The sequence below is a fragment of the Oncorhynchus masou genome, chromosome 24 (genome assembly GCF_036934945.1).
Source record: "Oncorhynchus masou masou isolate Uvic2021 chromosome 24, UVic_Omas_1.1, whole genome shotgun sequence".
Classification (NCBI taxonomy): domain Eukaryota; kingdom Metazoa; phylum Chordata; class Actinopteri; order Salmoniformes; family Salmonidae; genus Oncorhynchus; species Oncorhynchus masou.
Window position 1 is genome coordinate 75561971 of NC_088235.1, and position 27309 is coordinate 75589279.

The window sequence follows — 27309 nt, forward strand, 5'->3', positions numbered from 1 at the left end:
TACAGCCGAAGCACATGAAAGTAAAGAAAACAATGTAATTAAATGAAATAACAATCTAGGCAAAACCAACTGAAGCGAATTAAAAGTAAATTGGCAGTTGGATATGTGTGGTTATTAGGCCTACTGACAGTCAATACTGAATATCTACCTTGATAGAAATAGGAAACAGGGAAAGTCGTGGTGGCCGACAATTAAAACGTTTCGAGTGTCCATCCCTGCAAGCTAAAAGGCTGTACAATTTAAACTCTGCATAATGGCACAGTATTTCATAAACTTTACTATTGGAAAGTTGATACGTTTATATGCTTGCGTTTGCTGCCATATGACTGGTTTCATATGTCTCCAGCGATTATAAGGTAAAATTTATCTAAAACAAGTGTCATTTATATTTACAATTCCCTTATCCAAACGGATTACTAGTTTACATAGCTGTTATCGTAAAAAATAATATAGATGTTTTTTTCCATTTGGTTCGCAATACCTTATTCATGACTTCCTTGCGCGTAAAAGAGGTGGAATTATTAGGGAATTAAGTCAAGGTCAGAAAACGGCGTACAGTATATGTAGACACTTCAGCCACACCTTAATGTATTCGATCTCCACTCAAAACGAATAGCAGGTGAACAGCATGCTATTCTCATGCTTAAATTCAAGCTCACAATAAGCACTGAGAGAAAACAGCATACAAAGGGAATTACGTTCCATTTACACACATGCTTAATTCTGTCTGGAATCACACCTCATGTGAGCAATGAGCATGTGTCTGGTTCGTTTCTCTGTCCTGTTAATGTTGAAGTAATGAGGTCGGAAAGCGCCCATTTGGGGATGTCTGATTTCTGACCACCACGAACTACTAAACTGAGCTTCTCAGTCATTTTTGTAACCTTGTGACAATGTTTTTGAGAAACTAAAACGTTGTTATTGAAATGAAACTGTGACGAGACAACTGGTACGCAGATCGGTAGAAATGGTAGGATGGTAGGTTCTTAGCTTCCCCAAATGTGAAATGTAACCATGGCCAGTAGAGAGGAAAGGGAGCTAGGAAAGGAAATAAGGACATGAAATGGGGAAGGAAGCTAGGACATGGAAAGGAAGCTAGGAAAGGAGGAAAAGGAAACGAAAGGAGAAAAGGAAACTAGGAAAGACTATTAATTAAGGGAAAGGAGGAAATTAAGAGAGGAAATGGAGGTATAGAAAGAAAGGAAGTCATCAAAAGGAGGAAAGGAAGCTAGGACATGACGGAAGGAAAGGGAAAGGAATCTAGGAACAAAAAGCAGGAGTTCATACATGTGGTAGGGATTAACCACGGCCAGTAAGGAGGTAAGGAAGGGAGCGAGAAAAGGAGATAACGAAAGGGAGCCAGTAAAGAAGAAAAGGAAGCAAGGAAAGGTGGAAAGAAATCTAGGAAAGAAGAGGAGTTCACAAATATGTGGTAGGGATTAAACACGGCCAGTAGATGGCGATAGTATTGCTTTTAGTGACTGGCTAGTTTCGTCGCAGGGCTGCAGCTCCATACTATTGGTCATACCAGCTCAACTTGTGTTGTATGAAGCTTGCTGAACACGCACCAGTTCAAAATAACTTCTTAAACAAAAGATAGGACAACGTGTGCCTTCAATATCAAATGCCATACGGAAACAATTTATTATAAAACCGTTTGGAAACATCAAGTAAAAACACAAAATAGATCAATCTTGACACTTGTACCAAGGATGGCCGGCATCCCTACTCAAACAAAAGCAGACAGATGTTCAAACGAGGCAAAGTGATGTGAGCTTGCAAAATTGTTCGGATTCTCAGGTACACAAGCACTCCTCGGCAAACACATTCAATAGTCCAACCCAACCATAGGCATATTCACATCCTAGCCATCTATTTACCCAACATTTGCTTTTGTTTGAATAGGGCGCTAGGCCATACAGTTAGAACCACAAAAAGAAAAACTAGTCAGACAAAACTGGCTTCAAATGAAACAAATATGAACACCTCCATACTCTCCATATTCACATAAAATGGACATTAGCACTGTACCTCCAGTATTTCTAACCCAATCACAGAATTAAACAAAAGGGAAAGAATGAATGTGGACATGTTTTTGCATATGTGTCCATTTGACCCTGTAAGTGTGTGACAATGTGTACAGGTACCCTTGTCTACAACTAAGTCAGCATAGAGGCGTTCTGAGAGCAGACAAAATGGAAAATGTGTTAAAATGAGGGTTAAATGCAAGAGAGACAAACCACTGTAGACAAATGGGCTATGCGTAGCCTAACCGTCTAAGCTTCACTCCCAGCCCTCGATGAACCACATGCATCCCCCTTATGATGTAGATGACGAAAGAGATTATTTTACCGCACAGTGGTGAGAAAGTGAAAAACATTAGACATACACATCCCGAGAGTGGAAGATTTCATCCCAGTACACACAGAAAAAGACCTACAACTATTAGGAAAACAGACCAGTTGTCTATTTGTGGTTCAGGGTATGATGAGTAGGAGTCAGAGGAAAGTGAAAAAGTTGACTTTGCACACAAATGCTCTATTAGACACACTGTGGAAACCCCAGCACGGGCTATATAAACCCAGAGTACCATGCAATCAAGTATGATGTGTCCTTGTCTCATGCAGCATGCAGCTAACAAAGGTGTAAACAAGAGAAAATGCATCATAATGTATTCTTATAGAACAGTTCGGAAGTTTTACAGTTCCAAAAAGGTACTTGAGTAAAGCCTTTAAAACGGTGTAGTGTTGAAATGCACAGACTGCAATACAATACCTACACAGTACATAGAAACACAGGATTACAAAATACCATTTGTTCATATTGTACATAGCATGTTCGTTGTAAACAATTCTGACCGGCTTTGCGAGATAGCATGTCCTGGGTATAATTCCATTTCACCACCACTGACTTCTGAGTAGTTCATCAAATCTGAAAATATAGACCTCTTTTGAGGATCTGTTGAGACTTCGAAAGAACCCCCCTCCGCCAACCTTTGATATATACAGACAGTTACATAACAGCAAGTAAAAATGGACACAATATCAACCTTCAGAACTACTGTAGTGTATAAAAGGCCCAAAATGATGGTGTTCAACACAACATCACTAATTGTACAATATGCATTGCAATACTGATGTGATTCCCCAACCAGCTTCATCCTTGAGGCACATTTTTACAGCCATTGTTGTTCACATCGCTTGTGCAACTGGTATGTTGGTATACTCCAAAATATAATAATATTAAGTATAATAATAATGCATATGGCATTAACAGACTCCGATATAAAAATACATAGTGAGGGAAAAAGTATTTGATCCCCTGCTGATTTTGTACATTTGCCCACTGACAAAGAAATTATCCGTCTATAATTTTAATGGTACGTTTATTTGAACAGTGAGAGACAGAATAACAAAAAAAGTCCAGAAAAACGCATGTCAAAAATGTTAGAAATTGATTTGCATTTTAATGAGGGAAATAAGTATTTGACCCCTCTGCAAAACATGACTTAGTACTTGGTGGCAAAACCCTTTTTGGCAATCACAGAGGTCAGACGTTTCTCGTAGTTGGCCACCAGGTTTGCAGCTCTTCTCCAAGTCATTAAGGTTTCGAGGCTGACGTTTGGCAACTCGAACCTTCAGCTCCCTCCACAGATTTTCTATGGGATTAAGGTCTGGAGACTGGCCACTCCAGGACCTTAATGTGCTTCTTCTTGAGTCACTCCTTTGTTGCCTTGGCCGTGTGTTTTGGGTCATTGTTATGCTGGAATACCTATCCACGACCCATTTTCAATGCCCTGGCTGAGGGAAGGAGGTTCACACCCAAGATTTGACGGTACATCGTCCCTTTGATGCGGTGAAGTTGTCCTGTCCACTTAGCAGAAAAAAATACCCCCAAAGCATAATGTTTCCACCTCCATGTTTGATGGTGGGGATGGTGTTATTGGGGTCATAGGCAGCATTCCTCCTCCTCCAAACACGGCGAGTTGAGTTGATGCTAAAGAGCTCCATTTTGGACTCATCTGACCACAACACTTTCAATCAGTTGTCCTCTGAAGTTTGCCAATGAACATCTGAATGATTCAGACGGGCATGTATATGTGCTTTCTTGAGTAGGGGGACCTTGCGGGCGCTGCAGGATTTCAGCATTCACGGCGTAGTGTTACACCAATAGTCTAGGTGACTATGGTCCCAGCTACCTTGAGATCATTGACAAGATCCTCCCGTGTAGTTCTGGGCTGATTCCTCACCATTCTCATGATCATTGTAACTCCACGAGGTGAGATCTTGCATGGAGCCCCAGGCCAAGGGAGATTGACAGTTCTTTTGTGTTTCTTCCATTTGCGAATAATTGCACCAACTGTTGTCACCTTCTCACCAAGCTGCTTGGTGATGGTCTTGTAGCCCACTCCAGCCTTGTGTAGGTCTACAATCTTGTCCCTGACATCCTTGGAGAGCTCTTTGGTCTTGGCCATGGTGGAGAGTTTGGAATCTGATTGATTGATTGCTTCTGTGGACAGGTGTCTTTTATACAGGTAACAAACTGAGATTAGGAGCACTCCCTTTAAGAGTGTGCTCTTAATCTCAACTCGTTACCTGTATAAAAGACACCTGGGAGCCAGAAATCTTTCTGATTGAGAGGGGGTCAAATACTTATTTCCCTCATTAAAATGCAAATCAATTTATAACATTTTTGACATGCATTTTTCTGGATTTTTTTGTTGATCAAATAATTTTAATGGTAGGTTCAAATAAACCTCACATTAAAATTATAGACTGATAATTTCTTTGTCAGCTGGCAAACGTACGAAATCAACAGGGGATCAAATACTTTTTTCTCCTCACTGTACATAAATGCATGTACAGTACAAAGACATAAAACTATCATCTGTTCCTAATATCTAAGCCCTGGGTTCTGACTGAAGGTACGTGACACTCCTCCATCGTTGCCTCTTCCTTATGTCGTTTACAAAATTCATGTCAAAATATACATTTCCCTTAGTGCACTTTACCCCAATGTAAACATCAACACACAGAAGAAGGAGATGAAAGAGGAATGGGTTTCTTACGCATGGACATTTTCACACGCACACTAGTCATTGTGCTCAAATCGGAGTCTAATGTAGATAAAAGGTCAAAGGCTGCATTGAGGATAATTTGAAAATATGCAAGCGGATCTTGTGGAAAGCTTAAACGGTTTATCTTTAGCTTGGTGGTGTCACCTGGACAGCTGAATTCTAGGATGTAGCCTAAAAACCGGTTTGAGAGCAAAACTATCTGTGGCTTATCAAAACAATATCCTGTCAACAATTGCCTCTGTGACAGAGATTAGGTGACAGCATTTGATAGGATTAAAGTTATGCTTTAGAAGTACAAGCATTGGCAGCAAGCTCAAATTGCCATGCTACCATAATTTCAGCGAAATCATGTGGTATAAACCCTGTTGTCCATCAGAATCAGTACAGAGAAACCAGGAAACAAAGAAGAGGTCGGGATGAACAAACATAATGATGAGGTTATGGCATAATATTGTGCAATATAATCAGCAGGTTTCAAAACGAACTAAACCAATAAGATTGGAAGAAATACCCTCTTTGTGATTTGGGTAAAAATGCTTAGAAATATAAACTAGCAAAATAATTGAAGCATTCGTAAAGGTGACTGCATTTTCCTGCTACTATCAAGCCTGCAAACAAGGGAATAAGAGCTATTTGTCAAAGAAGAAAGGCCCTCATTCCATAAGATATGGGTTAAGAGAACAAAAACAAAACAAATCTGTTTTATGGCAGCTAATACCATTTGTTAGTAATACAATGTCTTCACATCAACTAAAACTTGAACTAGCCACAGTGCATTCGGAAAGTATTCAGACCCCTTGACCTTTTCCACATTTTGTTACGTTACAGCCTTATTCTAAAATGAATTAAATAGTTCAGTCTACACACAATACCCCATAATGACAATGCAAAAACAGGTTCTTAGATTTTTTTGCAAATATCTAAAAATAACAAAACTGATATATTTTACATAAATATGCAGACCCTTTACTCAGTACTTTGTTGAAACATCTTTGGTGATTACAGCCTCGATTCTTCATGGGTAAGACCATACAAGCTTGGCACACCTGTATTTGGGTAGTTTTTCCCATTCTTCTCTGCAGACCCTCTCGAGCTCTGTGAAGTTGGATGGGGGGGGGGGGGCACAGCTATTTTCTCTCCAGAGATGTTCGATCGGGTCCAAGTCTGGGCTCTGGCTGGGCCACTCAAGGACATTGAGACTTGTCCTGAAGCCACTCCTGCGTTGTCTTGGCTGTGTGCTTAGGGTCATTGGAGCAAGTTATCATGAAGGATTTCTCTGTACTTTGCTCCGTTCATCTTTCCCTCGATCCTGACTAGTCTCCCACTCCCTGCCTCTGAAAAACATCCCCACAGCATGATGCTGCCACCACCATGCTTCACTGTAGGGATGGTGCCAGGTTTCCTCCAGACGTGACGCTTGGAATTCAGGGCAAAGAGTTTAATCTTGGTTTCATCAGACCAGAGAATCTTGTTTCTCATGGTCTGATTCCTTTAGGTGCCTTTTGGCAAACACCAAGCGGGCTGTCATGTGCCTTTTACTGAGGAGTGGCTTCTGTCTGGCCGCTCTACCATAAAGGCCTGATTTGGTGGAGTGCTACAAAGATGTTTGTCCTTCTGGAAGGTTCTCCCATCTCAACAGAGGAACTCTGGAGCTCTGTCAGAGTGACCATCGGGTTCTTGGTCACCTCCCTGACCAAGGCCCTTCTCCCCCGATTGCTCAGGAAGAGTCTTGGTGGTTCCAAACTTCTTCCATTTAAGAATGATGGAGGCCACTGTGTTCTTGGGGAACTTCAATGCTGCAGACATTTGTAGCCTTCCCCAGATCTGTGCCTCGACACAATTCTCTGTCAGAGCTCTTAGGACAATTCCTTCAACCTCATGGCTTGGTTTTTGCTCTGACTTGCACTGTCAACTGTGAGACCTTATATAGACAGGTGTGTGCCTTTCCAAATCATGTCCAATCAATTGAATTTACCACAGGTAGAATCCAATCAAATTGTAGAAACATCAAGGATGATCAATGGAAACAGGGTGCACCTGAGCTCAATTTCGAGTCTCATAGCAAAGGGTTTTAATACTGATGTAAATAAGGTATGTTTTTTATTTTTAATACATTTGCAACAAAAAAAAAAATCAAAAAACAGTTTTTGCTTTGTCATTATGGGGTATTGTGTGTAGATTGAGGGGAAAAAAACTATTAAATACATTTTTTAATAAGTGTGTAAAGTAACAAACTGTGGAAAAAGGGGTCTGAATACTTTACAAATGCACTGTAATTTGTTCAAATAACAATTGCCCTGCAGTTTTATATGATTCAAAATATACTTCAAACTGTTCAAGACGTCCAGGATCTTAAGCACAACAAATTCTTAATATATTGTTTGAATTGGATTCGTAAACAAAAAAACAACAACAAAAAAAAAACGTAATGATGGCGTTGTACACAATTGGATGATGTAGTACCCGTTTTGGGATCCGTTTTGGCTCGTTAGCACCACTTTCAAAACTACTGTCTGAGATTATACAAAAGCATCACTCAGTCTCAGTAAACGAGCCTAAATTAAAACATGAATGTGTAAAAAATGAATTCCTCTCAAACTACTCACTTCTTTGAAGTAAGCAACTACTCTGTAGAATGTTTTAAAATAGACATAACAACAAAATATATGGACACAAAACATGATTTAACCTTGGCTAGCCACTATCAATTTAACATTTTCCTTTTTTGGCCCCAAAAATCCACTTAGCTTATAAAAGTAATAAATAAGCCCAGGAAATAAAGTGCAATCTATTTCCTAGTGTTACATATTTACAAAACAATATCCTGGATCAAGTGAAATCTACAAAATAAAATCAATGTCGCGATTCGTTTGAGTTCCTTCGGAGGAGAAACACTCTTTTGCCCAAACATTTCCTTCCTTCAACAGTGAGAGTGTCAAGGTGCATCCTTGGAAGATATGTGCTGCATGAAATGATTCAAGGAAATGTCACTTCCTTAGCTTCCCTTTCTGGGGGCTAGAGTCTAATGCGTTATCCCCAACCTTATCAGAGGCAGTCTTTGTGTAAAGCAGCTGTCGCTTCTGGTGCCTTACTGGAGACGTTCACCGTGAGAGAGACATCCTTAACAAGCTGCTGTGTGCCAACGTTGTTATCGGTAGATTCGGGCTCCTGTCTCTTGCCGTCCTCCTCCTCTCCGTCTGAGCACGGCTCCCAGTCATCCTGCTCTTCACTCTCCGTCGAGCCCTGCACAGCAATCTGAGGCACCAGGGTGAAGCGTTTCACCTCCGTCACCTCCTCGCTGGGTTGGGACATGGGCGTCCACGAGGCTGCCCTCTGCTGGAGCCTGTTGGCTCCAGGGGCAGTGAGCATCACGGTGAAAGTGGGGCTTGTCTTCTGGTCATCAGACTCGTCAAAGCTCACCTCCTGCACCGCCTCCTGCTTCTTGAAGGAGTCACGGCGTTCCGAAAGGTTGAGCTTCCTCATCACCACCAATTGCTCTGAACGCTCCGCCGCCCAGTCCCTCAACCTCTGGCAGCCCCCGTAACCCCCCAGCAGCCTCCCGTGGTCCGCGAGGTAGGAGACCCCCCCGCCGCAGACCCCCTCCACCTCCACGTCCTCTCCCTCGCCCTGGAAAGGCACCTCCAATGTGTGCCTCCGGTGGGGGTACGACTTCTTGTCAACGTGGTAGGCGCTGGAGAGCCTCTCAGCCGACTGCACCCTCTTTAGGAGGGGAGAGCGGGGCGGCTCTGCGCTGCGGGGGCGCACACAATGGCGGACAATGGTTGGGGGGGACAGAGTCTTGCCACGGACTGTGTGGAAGGTCTTGGTGATGCCAGGGAGGGGAGAAGGGGAGCGCTGGGGCGACAGAGGCTGGGGAGAGGAGTTGCAGGCCAAGGGGGACGGGGGGATGCTGCTGGTGGACTTGCGGCGACCCACCTTGGTGTAACGCTGGATACTCAACTTGGAGCCCAGGCCGTGCAGGGAGCTGGGCCGGATGTGTGCAGCCGGGGAGCTGGGAGAGCTGGAACAGGGAGAAGTGCTCTGTGGAGAGTTTGTGTCTGAGGGAGAGGTAAATACAGAGTAAGTTTACAGTCCACCTCAAAGGGGCTATTGCATTGTCATGGACTAAGAGATATTGCAAAGCAAAATGGGGAGATAAAAGCTCAAATTAGTGGTAACAGTAGTCGTTTTAGTAGTAGCCTAGTAATACAGTAATGACTGTAGCCACGCCACAGCAGTAGTAATAGTGACAGTAGTATTAGTAGTCATAGTTACAGTGTCAGTAGCAACATTGCTGCAGGAGCGTGGGCCTCGTCTTACCTGCAGCCTGGTGGTCGGGGGCAGGACTGCGGCAGGGGGTGGAGGGGCCAGGTGATAGGCTGTGTGTGGGGGAGCCTGGCAGGCTCTCGCTGGATGACACAGAGTGGTGCTGCAGTCCAGAGTTGAAGCTGCGGCTGCTGTGAATCACCGTGCTCTGCTTGGACAGCTTCTTCAGGATGCTCCTCCGCCTATCTCAGTCAGTGGTTACAAAGAGTTATGAACGGGTTGCGAAGGGTAAATAGAGCCATAACATTATTATTATAGTACGTGATTCACAGCCCGGGAGTTTTTTTTCTGAAAATGTATACTGTAAAACAAATTTCTCATTGAGGATAATTTGGTTTTCTAATTGATCGGGGTTAGGTCAACTTGTTTCACGATGATGACAGTAGAGTTACAGAAATGAGAGGGAATACTCTGTGCATTAAGGAGGTCTTCTACGTTTCTTAACCTAAAGTCAAGGCTTTCTTACTCCATTTTGAAAAAAGGCAACACTGGTGAGGTATGCAGTTTGTTGTCATCCATGCGGTAGTGTGTAGTGTGTAGTGATCTCGATTGAACACTGGGGGGAGATTCACGTCGACGGGCGTCAAGTTCCTCTGTGTCCAACATCACTAAGGATCTATCATGGTCCACACACCAACACATGCCTCTTCCCCCTCAGGAGACTGAAAAGATTTGGCTAAGATCCTCAAAAATGTTATACAGCTGCACCATTGAGAGCATCTTGACAGGCTGCGTCACCGCTTGGTATGGCAACTGCTTGGCATCCGACCACAGGGCGATACAGAGGGTTGTGCGTATGGACCAGTACATCACTGAGGCCGAGCTTCCTGCCAGCCAGGACCACTATACTAGGCAATGTCAGAGGAAGGCCCTAAAGACTCCAGCCAATCAATTCAAGTCTGGAACCAACAGGACCCTGAACAGCTTCTACCCCCAAGCCATAAGACTGCTAAATAGTTAGTTAAAAAGTTTACCAAATTGCTACTCGGACTATCTGCATTGACCCTTTTTGCATGAACCCTTTGGACTCGTCACATACACTGCTGCTACTGTCACTTTATTCCTAGTTAAATGTACATATATAGCTCAATTACTTTGTACCCTTGCACATTGACTCGGTACTGGTACCTTGTGTATATAGCCAAGTTATCGTTAACCATTGTGTATTTATTATTACGCAAATACTTTTCTATTATTTCTCTATTCTATTTCTCTCTGCATTGTTGGGAAGGGCCCGTGGGTAAACATTTTTCTTTTAGTCTACACCTGTTGCTTACGAAGCATGTAACAAATACAATTTGACTCGATTTGGAATAGTGACTTTTGCAGTACGACTCTTGCTGGATGTACTTATATAAATGTTTTGATACAGTATCAACCCCCACCAGGTTAATATATCATAACAATGGCAATACGGCAGCAATATTCCACCAAATTAAATGAGCACAAAAACAAATCTAAAATTTTTCCCTCACCTGTCCTGATTGTCCCTTCTTTTGCTTTTCTTGCTGCGTCTTGCCATCTTTCCCTTGTGGCTGGTCTTTCGAGCCGGCCCAACCTTGATAGACGTGTTCTCCAATGCCGTAGTCTGAAGGGCCACCTTGCCGCCACTCTGTTGGTGTTTCACAAAAAAACGATGAAGGATTGGATCTTCTACTATCTCCAACAGTGTTGTTATAGGTTGACAATAGGTATAGGCTCTAGGGTGTGTATTGTTTTAAATACCTTCAGAAGCAGCTCCATCATCTCTGTGTGGACCAGACCCTGCACGGACTCTCCGTTCACGTGAGTGATGAGGTCACCAGCCCTCAGTCCTGCCTCGTGGGCTGGGCTGCCATCTTCCACACTCTGTAAAACAAGTGTGGTTTTTTTATTATCACAATTCCTCAGTCTTTGTGGGGTGATGCTGCCTTTTATTGTGTAACTATTGGCTAATTCTGGAGCAGGATAGAAAAGCGGCACTCACCGAGACCATGTGGTGCACCGTGTAAACGTCGCTGTCGCCCATGTAGACGCGGATGGCCTGCATGGTGAAGCCGTATTTCTTCCCTGAGCTGTGGATGACGATGGGTGGCCGCAGGCTTCTGAGGCTAAGCGACAGGTCGCGGCTGGGGGACGATTCGCGGGACGAATGATTGGAGGAGAGCGAGCGCGAAGAGATGGGGCTGGGCTGGAGGCCGCTGGGCATATCATCTGGAATGGTACACAAAGGATGAATTCAAGTTCAAGAAATGAGAAAAGGCATGGGGCAATGGTTGTATTTAGAACAAGAGCCTGCTCTTGTTTAGCATTTACAATCAACTTAACAGCCATTAGCTCTGTACAAACACACCTGCCATAACCATACCCTATTCAGAGATATCTGCCCGCTGGGCACTAGTAACCCTGTATGACTAACTTACACTATATATACAAAAGCATGTGGACACCCCTTCAAATCAGTGGATTTGGCCCGTTGCTGACAGCTGCATAAAATCAAACACACAGCCATGTAATCTCCATAGAAAAAATTAGCAGTAGAATGGCCTTACTGAAGAGCTCAGTGACTTTCAACGTACCTTTCCAACAAGTCAGTTCGTCAATGTTCTTCCCTGCTAGAGCTGCCCTGGTCAACTGTAAGTGTTGTTATTTTGAAGTGGAAACCTCTAGGAGCAACAACGGCTCAGCCGCAAAGTGGTAGGCCACACAAGCTTTCAAAACGGGACCACAGAGTGCTGAACCGCTTCACGCATAAAAATAGCCTGTCCTCGGTTGCAACACTCACTACTGAGTCCCAAACTGCCTCTGGAAGCAACGTCAGCTCATTAACTGTTCTTCAGGAGCTTCATGAAATGGGTTTCCATGGCCGAGCAGCCGCACACAAGCCTAATATCACCATGCGCAATGCCAAGGGTCGCCTGGAATGATGTAAAGCTCGCCACCATTGGACTCTGGAGCAATAGAAACGTGTTCTCTGGAGTGACGAATCACGCTGCATCATCTGGCAATTCGGCGGACTAATCTGGGTTAGGCGGATGCCAGGAGAACGCTACCTGTCACAATTCATAATGCCAACTGTAATGTTTGGTGGAGGATGAATAATAGTGTGGGGATGTTTTTCATGGTTCGGGCTAGGCCCCTTAGTTCTAGTGAAAAGGGAAATCATAACGCAACAGCATACAATGACATTCTAGACGATTCTGTGCTTCCAGCTTTGTGGCAACAGTTTGGGAAAGGCCCTGTCCTGTTTCAGCATGACAATCCCCCGTGCAAAAAGTGAGGCCAAAAAAATCACCAATTCTGTAGCAGCGAACAGGGCCGTGTGCACTCTGACAGAGATGGGCTATTTATGAACTCAGGTTTGATCACTAGTTTCTCCTGGCATCTGTGGCGCTGCTTTCCTGTGCTAGTCTACAAGCCATATGCACTGTTATCCAAACATCTGTACAGATTTCATATCTTTTCATTCAAAATCTTTCTCTCGAGCCGCCAGTTCTGGTTGTAGACCACACATACACAGACACATAGAAATGTATAGAGGGCACACTTGCCACTACACGGGAAAGCCCTCCATGGGCTTTGTTTTCACAGAAGTGATCAATGGCAAAGATGATTGTGAAAGTAACGCAAGCGTTGTTTGACAAAGTAACTGTAATAATATTACCCCATTTGAAAAAGCAACCCAATACTTTCCTCAGTTACTCATAAAAGTAATCTGATTTACGTAACAATTTACTTTTGTAATGCATTACCCCCAACACAGACCTGCAGTGATGATGAGAGACAGGGCGGAGATGGAGGCAGACTTGGGGACTTTGCCCCCAAGCCTCGGTCTGTCTGGTGTCTGTCTATCTGGTGTCTCCAGCTGGTTTCCAAAGCGTTGGGGGGCTCTGTGGTTCCTGGGGGAAGAGTGTTTGGCCCCGGTGCTGTTGCTACGAATCCTGATCCGATGCAGGTTTGACACTACCACCTCAGCTGTAATACACAGAAATAAGGGTTCAAATCAAATGCGTTTGACCAAAAAAGGCAATGTCTGAAGTATCTTTGCAAATCATTTGGTCTGGATGGAAGCTCATTCTAAAGAGAAAGTCCATACACTTGAACTCTGTGTTTGTGACTAGACTGCTTTTTGTTTTGAGGGTTTGCGCCTTTGATCAGTCTGCACCTGGCTTGGTCATGAATCCTCCTATCGACACAAATCGGTTTGTTTTTATGAAGAATGTTTCATGAGAAATTAAATATCTTATGTAATATTTCAATTTTTGGTTTCCATGAGGCTGTGGAGACTTGAAGAAGAGTGGAGGGGCTTGGGACTGAGCTCACCTTCGTCGTCTGTGGAGAAGGCGAAGCGGGGCATGGTCTCCAGACTGTGGGTGCTGCTCATCACCAGGGGGCTGGTGCCCCTCTCAGAATGGAAGGAATTGGACGAGGCCCGAGGGCGCAGGCTGCAACACATCAACGGCAGTGTCAGTTAGGAGTAGAAGGGGCAATGGTGACATCCTATCGACAGCTAAAATAGTCATTTATAATGTGTGCAGCCATTGGTTATGCCCATCCTATTCAGCAAACATTTCTTGACTTTTCGGAACTAATCATCATTTTATGCACTTTTCGCCCACTGTTTTGGAATGCCTCCAATAAATAGGTGTTAACTCTTTTACACAGGGAATCCTAACAGAAACAGAGCGCGACAAACTCATTCTGGCTCTGCTCACCTGCCCCTGCGATCTTGGTGCTGGCGTTCCTGTCTCTGAATGTCTCCTCCCGGGGAGGGTGTGAAACGCCCATCCCAGCCCTCCTTGTCCTCACTGTGGCTGCGGTCCGATGAGAAGCTCAGGTTGGACGGTGTGGCCAGATGTTCTGTGCTGCTGTACACCTGAACGCATGGAGTAGCCACGTTAGCTAGGGTGGTTCACGTTTGGTGAACTTGGCACCAACAAAACCTTTTTTTCTTCTCTTTCACAGATTTAAGGAGTTTTCCATTATATTCTATTTACAAAGAACTGCTCAGCAAATGACTGATATTATTGACATTTCTCATATTTGAAAAGGTACGTTCCCGAACCTTGCTGAAGCGGTTTGACCAGGAGGAAAACTGACGGATTTCCAGGGAAGACTCTTCATCGTTGGTTTCGTCATCCTCATCTGAGGCCAAATGGTGGTAACGCTCTAAGCGAGCTGAAAACATGACAACACAAAATGAGTGGAACTCAGGAACAGGGACCGTACCATAAAATCCGAACCAGGACATTTAGTGTATTTCAGGAAAACATATAGTTTTCATTAAACACAATTGACGAATGAAAATATCAATAAGCATCAGACAGGCATGTAGAGCAAATATCACTACATCTGTGGAGATATACTGGCAATAGAAAGAATGAATCTTTGTCTTTAATAAAAGCACTTATGAAGGACTGCCCGTACTGTCAAAGTAACTGGTGTCGTCCTCCGCTTCCAGTTGAGGGATGAATTCGGCTTTCAGTCGCAGTAGCCCGTTCCAGTCCAGACGTAAGAAAAAGGGGTGTTGTTTTACCTCAGATGCTCCTCCTAGAACAACATTTATTTTTCCGGTTACAGTCGTGCGCAAACCTCAGGAAAAATAGCCAACAGCAAAACGTCAGACCAGGATGATGTGACATGAAAAACGAGGCCTCGAGTTCCAATATCGAGACTAGCGCACCACTTAGAATGAAGCAATAGGACATGCATTCTAAGTGGGATGCTAGTATGGACATTGGAACGTAATTTTGTGGTCTACGAACCTGTCCCCAGGCGCTCCAGAGGGCTCTGCCTCAGCAGCCGTGTGATCATGTCCTGGGCGTCTGCAGGTAAAGCATCATCCCCATCGGGCCAGATGATGTCATCTGTACATCGAGCAAGCAAACGTTAATGAGAGGATCTCCACATTATACACAATTAAAGAAAGCCTACATACTGTACATATTCCAGCAACAGAATACTTACCACTGACAACCTGCCCAAAGAGTTCCTCGGGTGTGTCCCCAAAGAAGGGCACACATCCAACCAGGAACTCGTACAGGATGACTCCCATGGCCCACCAGTCTACTGGCTTCCCATAGCCCTGTCTCAGTATCACCTCTGGGGCTATGTACTCTGGGGTGCCACACACCTAGAGAACCACACCAACAATAGTCAGTTATACCGTAACATTTGCATTCAGATTTTTGTAACACAATGGAGTTGAGTTACAACAGTAGTTATGAGATGGTACACCTATCCTGAGTTGAGTATTTGAACGTATTTGACCTATGCATTTGACCCTGGTGTGAGTATGTGTTCAAAAAACCTGTCTGGCATTTGGCTATATTGTTTTCCTGAATGTATTTATAGTGAAAGGACAAATAAAGGGTTAAGCGGTTGACAACTCTCACCTGTTTGTCGATGAACTCCCTGGTGTCTTTCTCCATGTGACCCTCGTAAAGGTTAGTGGTCATGTTCATCAGGCCAATTCTGGACAGGCCAAAGTCGGTTAATTTGATGTGGCCCATAGAAGTGATCAACAAGCTGCAGGTGGCATAGAGAGAAATGTTAAAGCTATATTTTCTTTGACTTGAGGTACGGTACCTTCAGAAAGTATTCACACTCATTTTTCCACATTTGGATGTGTTACAGCCTGAATTTAAAATGGATGAGATTTTGTGTCACTGGCCTACACACAATAACCCATAATGTCAAAGTGGAATTATGTTTTTAGAAATATCTACACATTTCCTAAAAATTAAAAGCTGTAATGTCTTTAAGTAAATACGTATTCAATCCCTCAGTTATAGCAAGCCTAAATAAGTTCAGGAGTAAATATTTGCTTAACCAGTCACATAAGTCACATGGATTCACTCTGTGTGCAATAATAGTGGTAAACATGATTTTTTTAATGACTACCTCATCTCTGTACCCCACACATAAAATGACATGTAAGGTCCCTGAGTTGAACAGTGCATTTCAAACACAGATTCAATCACAAAGACCAGGGAGGTTTTCCAATGCCTTGCGAAGAAGGGCACCTATTGGCAGAAAAAAAGACATTGAATACCCCTTTGAGTAGGATGAAGTTATTCATCACTCTTTGGATGGTGTATCAATACACCCAGTCACTACAAAGATACAGGCGTCCTTCCTAACGCCTAAGTTGCCAGAGAGGAAGGAAACCGCCCAGGGATTTCACCATGAGGCCAATGGTGACTTTAAAACATTAACAGTGTTTAATGGCTGTGATAGAAGAAAACTGAAGAAGGATCAACAACATTGTAGTTGCTCCACAATACTAACCTAAATGACAGAGTGAAAAGAAGGAAGCCTGTAGAGAATAAAAATATTCCAAAACATGCATCCTGTTTGCAATAAGGCACTTTAGTAAAACTGAAAAAAATGTGGCCTGAATACAAAGTGTTTAGTGCAAATCCAATGCAACACATCACTGAGTGCCACTCTTCATATTTGTGGCTACATCATGTTATGGGTATGCTTGTCATCGGCAAAGACTAGGGAGTTTAAAAAAATAATCGTAATAAAATGTACGGAATAGAGCTAAGCACGTGCAAAATCCTAAAGAAAAACCTGTTTCAGTCTACTGTTCAACAGACACTGGGAGACAAATGCACCTTTCAGCAGGACAACGACCTAAAACACAAGGCCAAATATACATCTATACTGGAGTTGTTTACCAAGACGACATTGAGTGTTCTTTAGCTCCTAGTTACAGTTTTGACTTAAATTGTCTTGAAAACGTATGGCAAGACTTGAAAATGGCTGTCTAGAAATGATCAACAACCAACTTGAAAAAGCTGAAGAATAAAAAAAATAATGTGCAGATATTGTACAATCCTGCTGTGCAAACCTCTTAAGAGACATGCCCAGAAAGATAGCTGTAATTGCTGCCAAAGGTGATTCTAACATGTATCGACTCAGGGGTGTGACAAATTTGCAAAAATGTAGATTTATTTTATTTTCTACACTTTGTCATTATGGGGATATTGTGGGTAGATGGGTGAGGGGGGAAAAAAAACTATTTAATCCATTTTGAATTCAGGCTGTAACACAACAAAATGTGGAATAAGTCAAGGGGTATGAATACTTTCTGAAGGCACTGCTTGTAAAGGGGTTTAAAGTATGTTCTGGACTCACTTGTCAGGTTTGAGGTCTCTATGAACAATGCCGTAGTTGTGAAGGTATTCCAAGGCCAACACAGTCTCAGCAAAGTACATCCGGGTCATGTCCACGGGAAGGGGGCCCATGTTCTTCAGCAGGTTAGCACAGTCCCCACCTGCAAGAGATAATCAACAGTTATGCTAAAGCTAGGAGAAATCATGGGTGGATCAAATTCGCCTTTCCAACTATACTGAACAAAAATATTATTATTATATAATAATATATATATGCCACAGATGTCTCAATTTTGAGGGAGCATGCAATTGGCATTCTGACTGCAGGAATGTCCACCAGAGCTGTTGCCAGAGAATTGAATGTTCATTTCTCAACATAAGCCGCCTCCAACGTCGTTTTAGAGAATTTGGAAGTACGTCCAACCAGCCTCACAACCTCAGACCACGTGTAACCACGTCAGCCCAGGAGCTCTACATCCGGCTTCTTCACCTGCGGGATCTTCTGAGACCAGCTACCCGGACAGCTGATAAAACTGAGTAGTATTTCTGTCTGCAATAAAGCCCCTTTGTGTGGAAAAACTAATTCTGATTGGTTGGGCCTGGGAGGGCATAGGCCCATCCACTTTGGAGCCAGGACCAAACAATCAGAATGAGTTTTTCCACACAAAAGGGCTGCGTCCCTACCCAGTCATGTAAAATCCATAGATTAGAGCCTAATTCATTCATTTCAATTGACGGATTTCCTTATATGCACTGTAACTCGGTAAAATCGTTCATTGTTGCGTTTATATTTTTGTTCAGTATATTTCCATCCCAACATGACGAACAGAGTCATGATAAATAAACATATCGCTTTTGGGTTAGAATATCATGACATTACCTTCCACATACTCCATCACCATGCACAGGTGGCGTCGTGTTTCAAAGGAGCAGAACATGGAGACCACAAATGGGTTCTCGGCGAAGGTCAGGATGTCCCGCTCCACAAACACCTGCTGGATCTGGTTCCTCAGGACCAGGTTTTGCCTGTTGATCTTCTTCATGGCGAAACGCTGCCGAGTGTCTCTGTGTCGGACCAGGTATACAGCCCTGCCAACCACCACAGTACAGGAGCCGTGTCATACAAGACCTCCACATTGATAATCCATGACTACAGGGACAGTTCAATCCCTAAAAGGTGGAATTGTAGTTAATATTCAATAGTTTTCTAAATGTTTACTAACCATGACAGAAGTCTACAGTTGGCATTTTACTGTTAACCTTTAACTGACTATAACTGAGGTGACAGAGTGCATTGATTTCAGATCAACATGATAATAGCTAATTGGGAGTCCATGTTTTCAGTGATCAGCGTGGTTAACCACTTGCCTGTTTAGTGCTTACCCATAGGCTCCATTACTGATGAGCTTGATGGTTTCAAAGTCACTCTCCAGTGGTTTCCTTCGCGTCGGGGTGAGTGCCTGGGGACCCTTGTTCTGCTGCAAACAGTGCAAACAATTAGAGAATTAAGAGGCAGCCATTATTCAAAAGGTGCCGGGGGACCCATTAACCCACTGGTGCCATTATGATTACATAGCCAGTCTACCAAATAACGTCATGTAAATAAAGCTGCCTATATTGTCAACTGAAAGTCCAGTTTATGTGATTATGTTGGCAATCTCACACTAAAAACAGTACATCACAGGCAAGCTAATGCCCAATTTATTTTATTTAGCTAATGCCCAATTTATTTTATTTAGCTAATGCCCAATTCACATCGTGACATTTCATTACGCAGTAAGCCATCTTAACGCAATCTCGCTCTGCTACTGGATGGTGCGCATAGGGTTTCACAATGCAAGACAAAATGGAGGAGAGCCTAGTTTCTCGTCCGAGAACGCATTTATTTTGGGAGATTGCAAAATAGGTCCTTTTCACTCAAGACAGGAGAAACATATTGTTTCAGGTGATAATAAAACATGTTTCGTTGAGTTACTTTTTCCTCAACTTCTTTCTCAAACTTTCTATCAAGTCAAGCTAGCTTACAGAGCAACTAGCTAGCTAACTAAAAGCAAGGCTAGGTTGAAAATACTGTAGCTAGTGATCTCCACCTAAAAATTATTATCAAAAACAAAAGTAATTACCAACACAATAAACTAAAACAGACATATAATATAATTGGCTTAACAGCCAACATTTCTATTAAAATAGTACTCAATTATAGGAATGGGTAATTGTTTACAAGTTGCTAGTTAAAGCCATCGCCGAAAACCACATATATTTTCATCTTGTTCTGTGGTTTGGTAACTTCCTATTCTATTGACAGACTAGGGTTGCACTGAAGACGTTGCATAGTTTGAAAAAGTGTGTCACCCATTTCGCAATGGAGCCTTCAACCGCAAGGGGGGGGGTGCTGCGATACCACTCCGTTAAGGAAAGTTCAGGCAGAATGTGAATGAGGCATAACTCCTTACCTCCACAGACTCATCAGACTCCAATGTCATCGATGGAGCGGACTCATACTGCTCAAGCTGTACCATATCTAAAAGAGCAGGGTAGAAAGATATGATTTAACAGCAATGCAATGATGTTGATTGGTACTGGATGTCTGTCTCAAGTACGGGAAATTCAGGTAATGTTATGGCAAAGGATATACCAATACCTTCGAGGGGGTCGCGAGTCAAGCCCAGTTGGTTGATGATGTAACGTGGAATATCCGTCTTGATGCCCTGGCCCTCTTTGGCATGACCCTCGGCTGCCTCCAGCAGATGATAGAACTCTTCCGGGTCAAATTCCTGCCAATGACATCCAAGGGCCATTAGATTAGATTGGATTAAAGTGAATGAAATCACTTAGTCATGAAAGAGCTTATTGGCGATACAGTGGCTTAAAAACCAGCGACAAAACAGATTAAGAGAGACAGCTTTCCAACGCTCTCAACAGAATCAAATCGCATTTTCAATCAGAATGAGATTTTCTCTCCGTCTCACCAGGCACTCGAGCAGCCTCGCCGGTCGGGATATGATGATGAGAATCTTCTTCACCAGCTGGGTGATGACAGATACCTCCTGGCTCTCCGAGCGATCGTACGCCTGAAATGCAAAGCCAAAATGTTATCAGCTTCTGAACAGAGCACAACATGGAGATGATAAACTTTGTTGATGACGCAGAGAGGTCAAAAACAGAGGAGCCTTTATCTCTCTTTCACCATAGCAAGAGCGCAACCACATAGCATTAAAGCCAACATACTACGCCCAAGCCAAACTAGCTACCTGCAGCATGACCACAGAATGCAGTACTTGCAGACATAGGCCCTGTCTAGAAAGAAACCCTGGCCCCTAGGCACTTCTGTAGATCTGAGAGGACTGAATAAATTAAATAGCGATAATTCCACCCAAGTGCTTAGGGGGAAGGGACAATGGGTTGTTCTTTGTTCTTCAGTGGTTAATCAATTCCAGAGAATAAATTGTTCTACAGAACACAAATCAGGAAGCCAATGGATCTTAAGCCCTCGCACTATGCATCATTATTGGCTACCCCAAGCATCACAATCAAGTACCTGGGCTGCAGGTAGCCTAGCAGTTAGTGTTGGCCCAGTAACCAAAAGGGCACTAGTTCGAATCACAGAGCCGACTAGTTGAAAAATATGATAATGTGCCCTTGAGCAAGGCACTTAACCCGTATTGCTCCAGGGATGCCGTTGATAATGGCCGACCCTGGCCATGACCTCACTCTCCGAGGTTGTCTCCGGGGCAGTTGGAGTAAGCAAAAACACTGACGGAAAATTTGACGTGAAGAGACAGCCTTGAAAATGTTCATCTTGTCTTAATGTCATAAATAATCCCTAGTTCCTGCCTGTGCTTGGTAAACACATGAGGGGTGGCAACATGACCCCCTCCTTAAGACCATCTGGCAGAATGCCAAGAATATGGTCTATAAGTTAAAGATAGGAGACGGTGCCTGACAAATGCCCAGAACCAACCCAATGAACTATGCCTATGTAAGCAGTATATAAGAGATCTAACAGGACTGCCCCGGGGGAGCTCACTTCAAACCGGTACTTTAAGCATCTAAGTTTGACTGTGACCCCTCCAGCTTGCTGTCAATAAACAATGATTCATTTAAGATTAACTTCGAGTGTCCTTGTGTAGAATTTCCACGACAACACATTTGAAATAAGACAAATATAAGCACCCACCAAATTATTATTATGTTTTAGTTTGTATACCAGGACCAATAGGGAGAATAGCATTGGCTTTTGATTCGCTGTTCTTCTGAGGCCAGTTGCAAGTGACTGGACAGCTGGGTCACAATGTACAGACACCAGACCTGAGTTCAAATACATGTGTATTTGCGTATTTTCAAATAGTGTGGACAAAATCTACTACTGCTATTTGAAGTATTTGAAAGTATTTTCAAATAATTTCCTATTTAGCCTAATAATTATTAGGTTCAAGTGCATTGGAGTATTTATTTGTATTTGAAAAGACACTGTGTATTTGAGTATTTTCAAATACATGCCAAGACTTTCCTAGTGTATTTCCAAATATGTTCCAATATTCAACTACTATTATTTTCCAAAGAAATTATCTGAATACTTACTTTTAAATGTATGTGAAAGTAATCGAAATAATTGAAATAGTATTTGAACTCAGGTCTGATACACACACACAAAGAGAATGACTAACTACACTGAACAAAAATATAAACGCAAAATGTAAAGTGTTGGTCCCATTTTTTATGAGCTGAAATAAAAGATCCCAGATATGTTCAATATGCACAAAAATATTATTTTTCAAACATTTTGGTCACAAATTTTTGTTTACATCTCTGTAAGTGAGCATTTGTCCTTGCCAAGATAATCCATCTACTTGACAGGTGTGGCATATCCAGAAGCTGATTAAACCGCATGATCATTACACAGGTGCACCTTGAGCTGGGGACAATAGAAGGTCACTCTAAAATGTGCCATTTTGTCACACAACACTATGCTACAGATGTCTCAAGTAGAGGGAGCATGCAATTGGTATGCTGACTGCAGGAATGTCCACCAGAGCTGTTGCCAGATAATTGAATGTTCATTTCTCTACAATAAGCCACCTCCAATGTCATTTTTGAGAATATTTCAGTATGCCCAACTGTCCTCACAACCACAGACCACGTGCATGATGTCGTGTGGGAGAGTGGTTTGCTGATGTCAACGTTATGAACAGGGTGCCCCATGAATGCACAGAGATACTGTGACGAGATCCTGAGGCCCACTGTCGTGCCATTCATCTGCCGCTAGATGTGTTTCAGTATAATAATGCATGGCCCCATGTCGCAAGGATCTGTACACAATTCCTGGAAGCTGAAAATGTCCCAGTTCTTCCATGGCCTGCATACTCACTAGACATGTCACCCATTGAACAAGCTTGGGACGCTCTGGATCGACTAGTAAAGTAGCGTGTTCAAGTTCCCGGCAACTGCTCCGCCCACAACCGTAAGGCTCTCCAGAGGGTAGTGAGGTCTGCACAACGCATCACAGAGGGCAAACTACCTGCCCTCCAGGACAAATACACCACCCGATGTCACAGGAAGGCCATAAAGATCATCAAGGACAACAACCACGCGAGCCACTTGCCTGTTCACCCCGCTATCATGCAGAAGGCGAGGTCAGTACAGGTGCATCAAAGCAGGGACCGAGAGACTGAAAAACAGCTTCTATCTCAAGGCCATCAGACTGTTAAACAGCCACCACTAACATTGAGTGGCTGCTGCTAATATACGGACTTAACTCCAGCCACTTTAATTTTGGACAAATTGATGTAAAAAAAATGTATCACTAGCCACTTTAAACAATGCCACTTAATATAATGTTTACATACTCTACATTACTCATCTCATATGTATGTATTCTACTCGATACCATCTACTGCATCTTGCCTATGCCATTCTGTACCATCACTCATTCATATATCTTTATGTACATATTCTTCATGCCTTTACACTTGTGTGTATAAGGTAGTTGTTGTGAATTGTTAGGTTAGATTACTCGTTGGTTATTACTGCATTGTCGGAACTAGAAGCACAAGCATTCCGCTACACTCGCATTAACATCTGCTAACCATGTGTATGTGACAAATAAAATTTGATTTGATATTCAGCAACTTCGCACAGCCATTGAAGAGTGGGACAACATTCCACAGGCCACAATCAACAGCCTGATCAACTCTATGCGAAGGAGATGTGTCGCACTGCATGAGGCAAATGTTGGTCACACCAGATACTGACTGGTTTTCTGATCCACACCTCAACAGATGCATATCTATATTCCCAGTCATGTGAATTCCATAAATTAGGGCCAAATACATTCCTTTCAATTGACTGGATTTCCTCATATGAACTGTAACTCAGTAAGATATTTGAAATTGTTCCATGTTGCGTTTATATTTTTGTTCAGTACATTTACCACACGTTACATAAAGTAAGTTTGCCTTCAAGGAAAACTGTCTGCTTGGGTTAGAGTGGTGAGAGCAAGACTGAGTTTCGGTATAAGCGGAACTCAGGGGAAGAGAATGCACGCTGCTCTGGATAGAGAAGCTCTGGATAGAGGAGCTCTGGATCGAGGAGCTAAACACAGAACAATAGTGTGCAGTGAGAACTCTAGATTAAAAATGCAAAACCTGAAATGTGTTGCGCATCACAGAAAGACGTCTAGCTGGAAACAACCCCACGGAACCACATGAGACAGCCTCAGTCATGCTGTGGCCTCCGTGAGGGCAAATTTGATCCATCAATAACAAAACAAGCCAAGGCAATGAGGACGAACGTCTGAAATAGGAGGAGAAAAGCGACGTGTTCTTAACAGATGGGTTAAATGTGGCCAGAAATATTATACACACACATATCCCCAAGAAAATGCATCAGACAGGACGTTACATCAACAAAGGAGAATACTCCTTGGCTGTATTCTGAGGGCCTCCTGATTCAAACGGTGAGTCCTCATCATTGGCTGCGCTAGCTAAACCGTACAAATAACATGCCATCCAAAAACAACTTATTCATTCCTCAGGGGGTTGACATATCATATGCAAATCATAAAACAACTGGATGCCCAAGGGTAGTGGTGAGGAAACATTTTAGACTCAAGTGCCGGCAGTTATTGTCCGATCACACTGATAAATCTATGCGCAAAGATATTTGTGGATATCCCACCTCGTGGAGCAGCTTCTCCAGTTTCTCCTGCAGCTCCACAAAGTAGCGTGAAGTGACCAGGCCCGTGTGGGACTTGTCCAGGCAGTCTCGGACCAGCTCCACCAGCTGGTGCTGGATGAAGCCCAGCACGCCATCGGACAGTGGGAGGGTGCTGTCTGGGGAGCAGGCGGTGATGATATCCAGCAAGCGCTCTTCCATCTGTGCTGTGGCCTAAAGGGACAGCAAACACACACAACATTATACAAAAAAAAACACAATTAAGCATTAGTTCAGTAAGATCAGAAATAGAGAAAATGCATTCAATCACAGCCTGTAACCAAGTGTAATCCTCAGTATCACCCAAAACAGGGGAGCCATGGTTAAGTGGTCCTTCTGGAGCACCCACTACTGCTAATTACCTTCAGACATGTTATGGCGACCATGGTTAGTCCAAGTGCAACGTTCAGAAAGTCAGATAAGTCAGAGTAATCACATTCCCCAGGAGCAGAGGGGAAATTAGCTTTCGGATTATGGCAAATACAAACAGACATTGCTTCCTGTACAACAAAGGGGGAGGAGACAACATGACATACCTTAGGGAACCGTTCTTTGTAAACATGGTTCATCATGACGACCTCATTATCGAATGAACCCATTGTTCTTCCGGGGCTAAAACAGAAAAGGACACAGATCTTGTCAATGTTTATTATTCCAATCCAACCAAATGGACTGACAGAGCTCGCACAAATCTGTGAAGCAGTCGGCATTGACAGTTCTTATTGGATGGTTGCAATATTTTGAATAATGGCTAAAATGATCATCCCAAGTGAAGATTCATTGTGGAATAGTGAACGTGCAACATTGCTTCCAAGCTCATTTCCTGTTTTACTTTGCTACTTTCAATTTTTTTTTTTTACTCTTCAGTATTAGGTAAGAGAACAGCTGGTGTAAGACATGACCACATCTACACTGTCTGTCTGGCCCATGTAACAGACCAACAGGCCCTTCCCTCTCACGTCGTCCCGCCTAATCTCATTGTCCAAGAGTTAGGGGTACGGTGCAGAAATGCACCCCAGCCACAGACGCATTCAGCGCTTTGTTTTTGCAATGAAAGAGGCTTCTGTTGCAGCAGATGGCAGCCTGACCACCACACACTGCAGCCCGCCCCCTCCCCCTAACCCGCCCCCTCCCCATAACCAGCCCTCCTGAGAACCTCCAGCCGAGCTGGTCCCCGCAGTGCTCTGCACCCACCCACCTACGCATTGCACGCCATGCCACGACAACACAGGGAGCTCGGGCAGAGCATGGTACACAACGCTGCTCGCCTTAGGCCACGCAGCAACACCACGCTCTGTGTCCTAATCTATGCTTAAATCGGACCCTACGAGAGTCCCGCAAATTGGTGCAGTATGTTACTTATTACAAAACAGGTTCATTTTCTACAATATTATACCACACGAGAACAGTGAAGGTGGGAACTGCAATCCCACTGTGTAGTGAGTTTAGCTAGAGGTCAAATTGAGGCGTACTGAACATTAGCAACCGCAAAATTCTTTAGCTTTGCTTTGTTACAGGACTGAATACATTTTGACTGACCACACTGTCAGAACTAGCAGCAGGGTTGGATTGTACAAAGCAGGATCAATAACTAGCTAACGCATTGATTCTGCTTTGTGTGACAGCCTCCAGGTAAGGGGATGTAGACGAATACATTGACTCCATTCGTCAGTTCACTGTGTAAATACTCCACTGACTCATGCTGTCGTCCACACCTATGTTCTCTATCGCAACACAAAGGGAGGCGAGTTCATTAAGAACCAGGCAAAACAATGAGATCCTGGTACGGTAGAGTCAAATCTGGATTTGACTTAATACATTGTATTTAAAGATGTTCCAATTAGCATGTAATAAAATTCCCAGGTCTGATTTTTTTTTTTATCCACAAAAATGTACGTAAGGGTGATGATGCATTATATCTCATTTTGATGATATGGCACATTACAGTTAAGGCGAGGATTAACGGACGGCTACCTGAGGCTGCGGGAGCGAGGGCGCATGAACGGCGAGGGTCGCACATCCTCGTCTGTTACGCTCTCTGAGCTGCGGAAGTGCTTGAACAGGAAGTGGAGCTCGTCTTGAGTGGGCTGGTAGGGGAGCTGGTGCAGGCGCTCCTGGGAAGAGGAGGAGGACTGGAGGAAAATTAGTACTTTTAACATTCAAACGCCAACACTTTATCCTGAAGGATGGAGGATCGGTATCATAATTAGGACAAGAGAACGGTTATTTCATGTGGCTTTTGAGGCTGAGTACATTATTTTCCTGATGATTTTTATGAGATGAAAGGCACACTCTGGCAGCTCCTGGCAATCTGTCAGATGTTTTGCCCCATAGGTCCTAAATAGCAGTAGATCATGGTGACTTGGCCTGCTGCATCTGTGATGCCCCTTTTCTGCCTGCTCATAAAGAGGTCACTGAGGATCACTGAAAGGCCTATTGTCTCAGTCTGACCTTGCCGCATATGGCGACCTTTCCCTTATAAAACTACTCACAAATGGAGGAACACATGGCCTGTTCTCATCTTAGACCCTCATCTAATTTTTACACCACCCTTCTCCTTCAGAATGGAGACTTTGAATTATTATTTTTTTC

The 27309-nt window shown here is 43.4% G+C and overlaps 1 protein-coding gene across 1 annotated transcript in view; it reads right to left on the bottom strand.

The window, feature by feature from the left end:
* Positions 1-1609: 1609 nt before the first annotated feature.
* The window catches only part of LOC135512650 (microtubule-associated serine/threonine-protein kinase 3-like), a 45432-nt gene continuing 19732 nt past the window's right edge, over positions 1610-27309 (bottom strand). Inside the window, 23 exon segments of the mRNA XM_064934890.1 lie at positions 1610-8131; positions 8133-9135; positions 9398-9585; positions 10879-11015; positions 11129-11251; positions 11370-11596; positions 13148-13357; positions 13706-13827; positions 14098-14258; positions 14448-14560; positions 14810-14932; positions 15148-15249; positions 15350-15515; positions 15778-15910; positions 17528-17666; positions 18386-18594; positions 18889-18980; positions 19959-20026; positions 20147-20279; positions 20475-20576; positions 24682-24891; positions 25254-25329; positions 26692-26849. Of these exon segments, the coding sequence (XP_064790962.1) occupies positions 8065-8131; positions 8133-9135; positions 9398-9585; positions 10879-11015; positions 11129-11251; positions 11370-11596; positions 13148-13357; positions 13706-13827; positions 14098-14258; positions 14448-14560; positions 14810-14932; positions 15148-15249; positions 15350-15515; positions 15778-15910; positions 17528-17666; positions 18386-18594; positions 18889-18980; positions 19959-20026; positions 20147-20279; positions 20475-20576; positions 24682-24891; positions 25254-25329; positions 26692-26849 (4062 nt within the window). The 3' untranslated portion in view covers positions 1610-8064.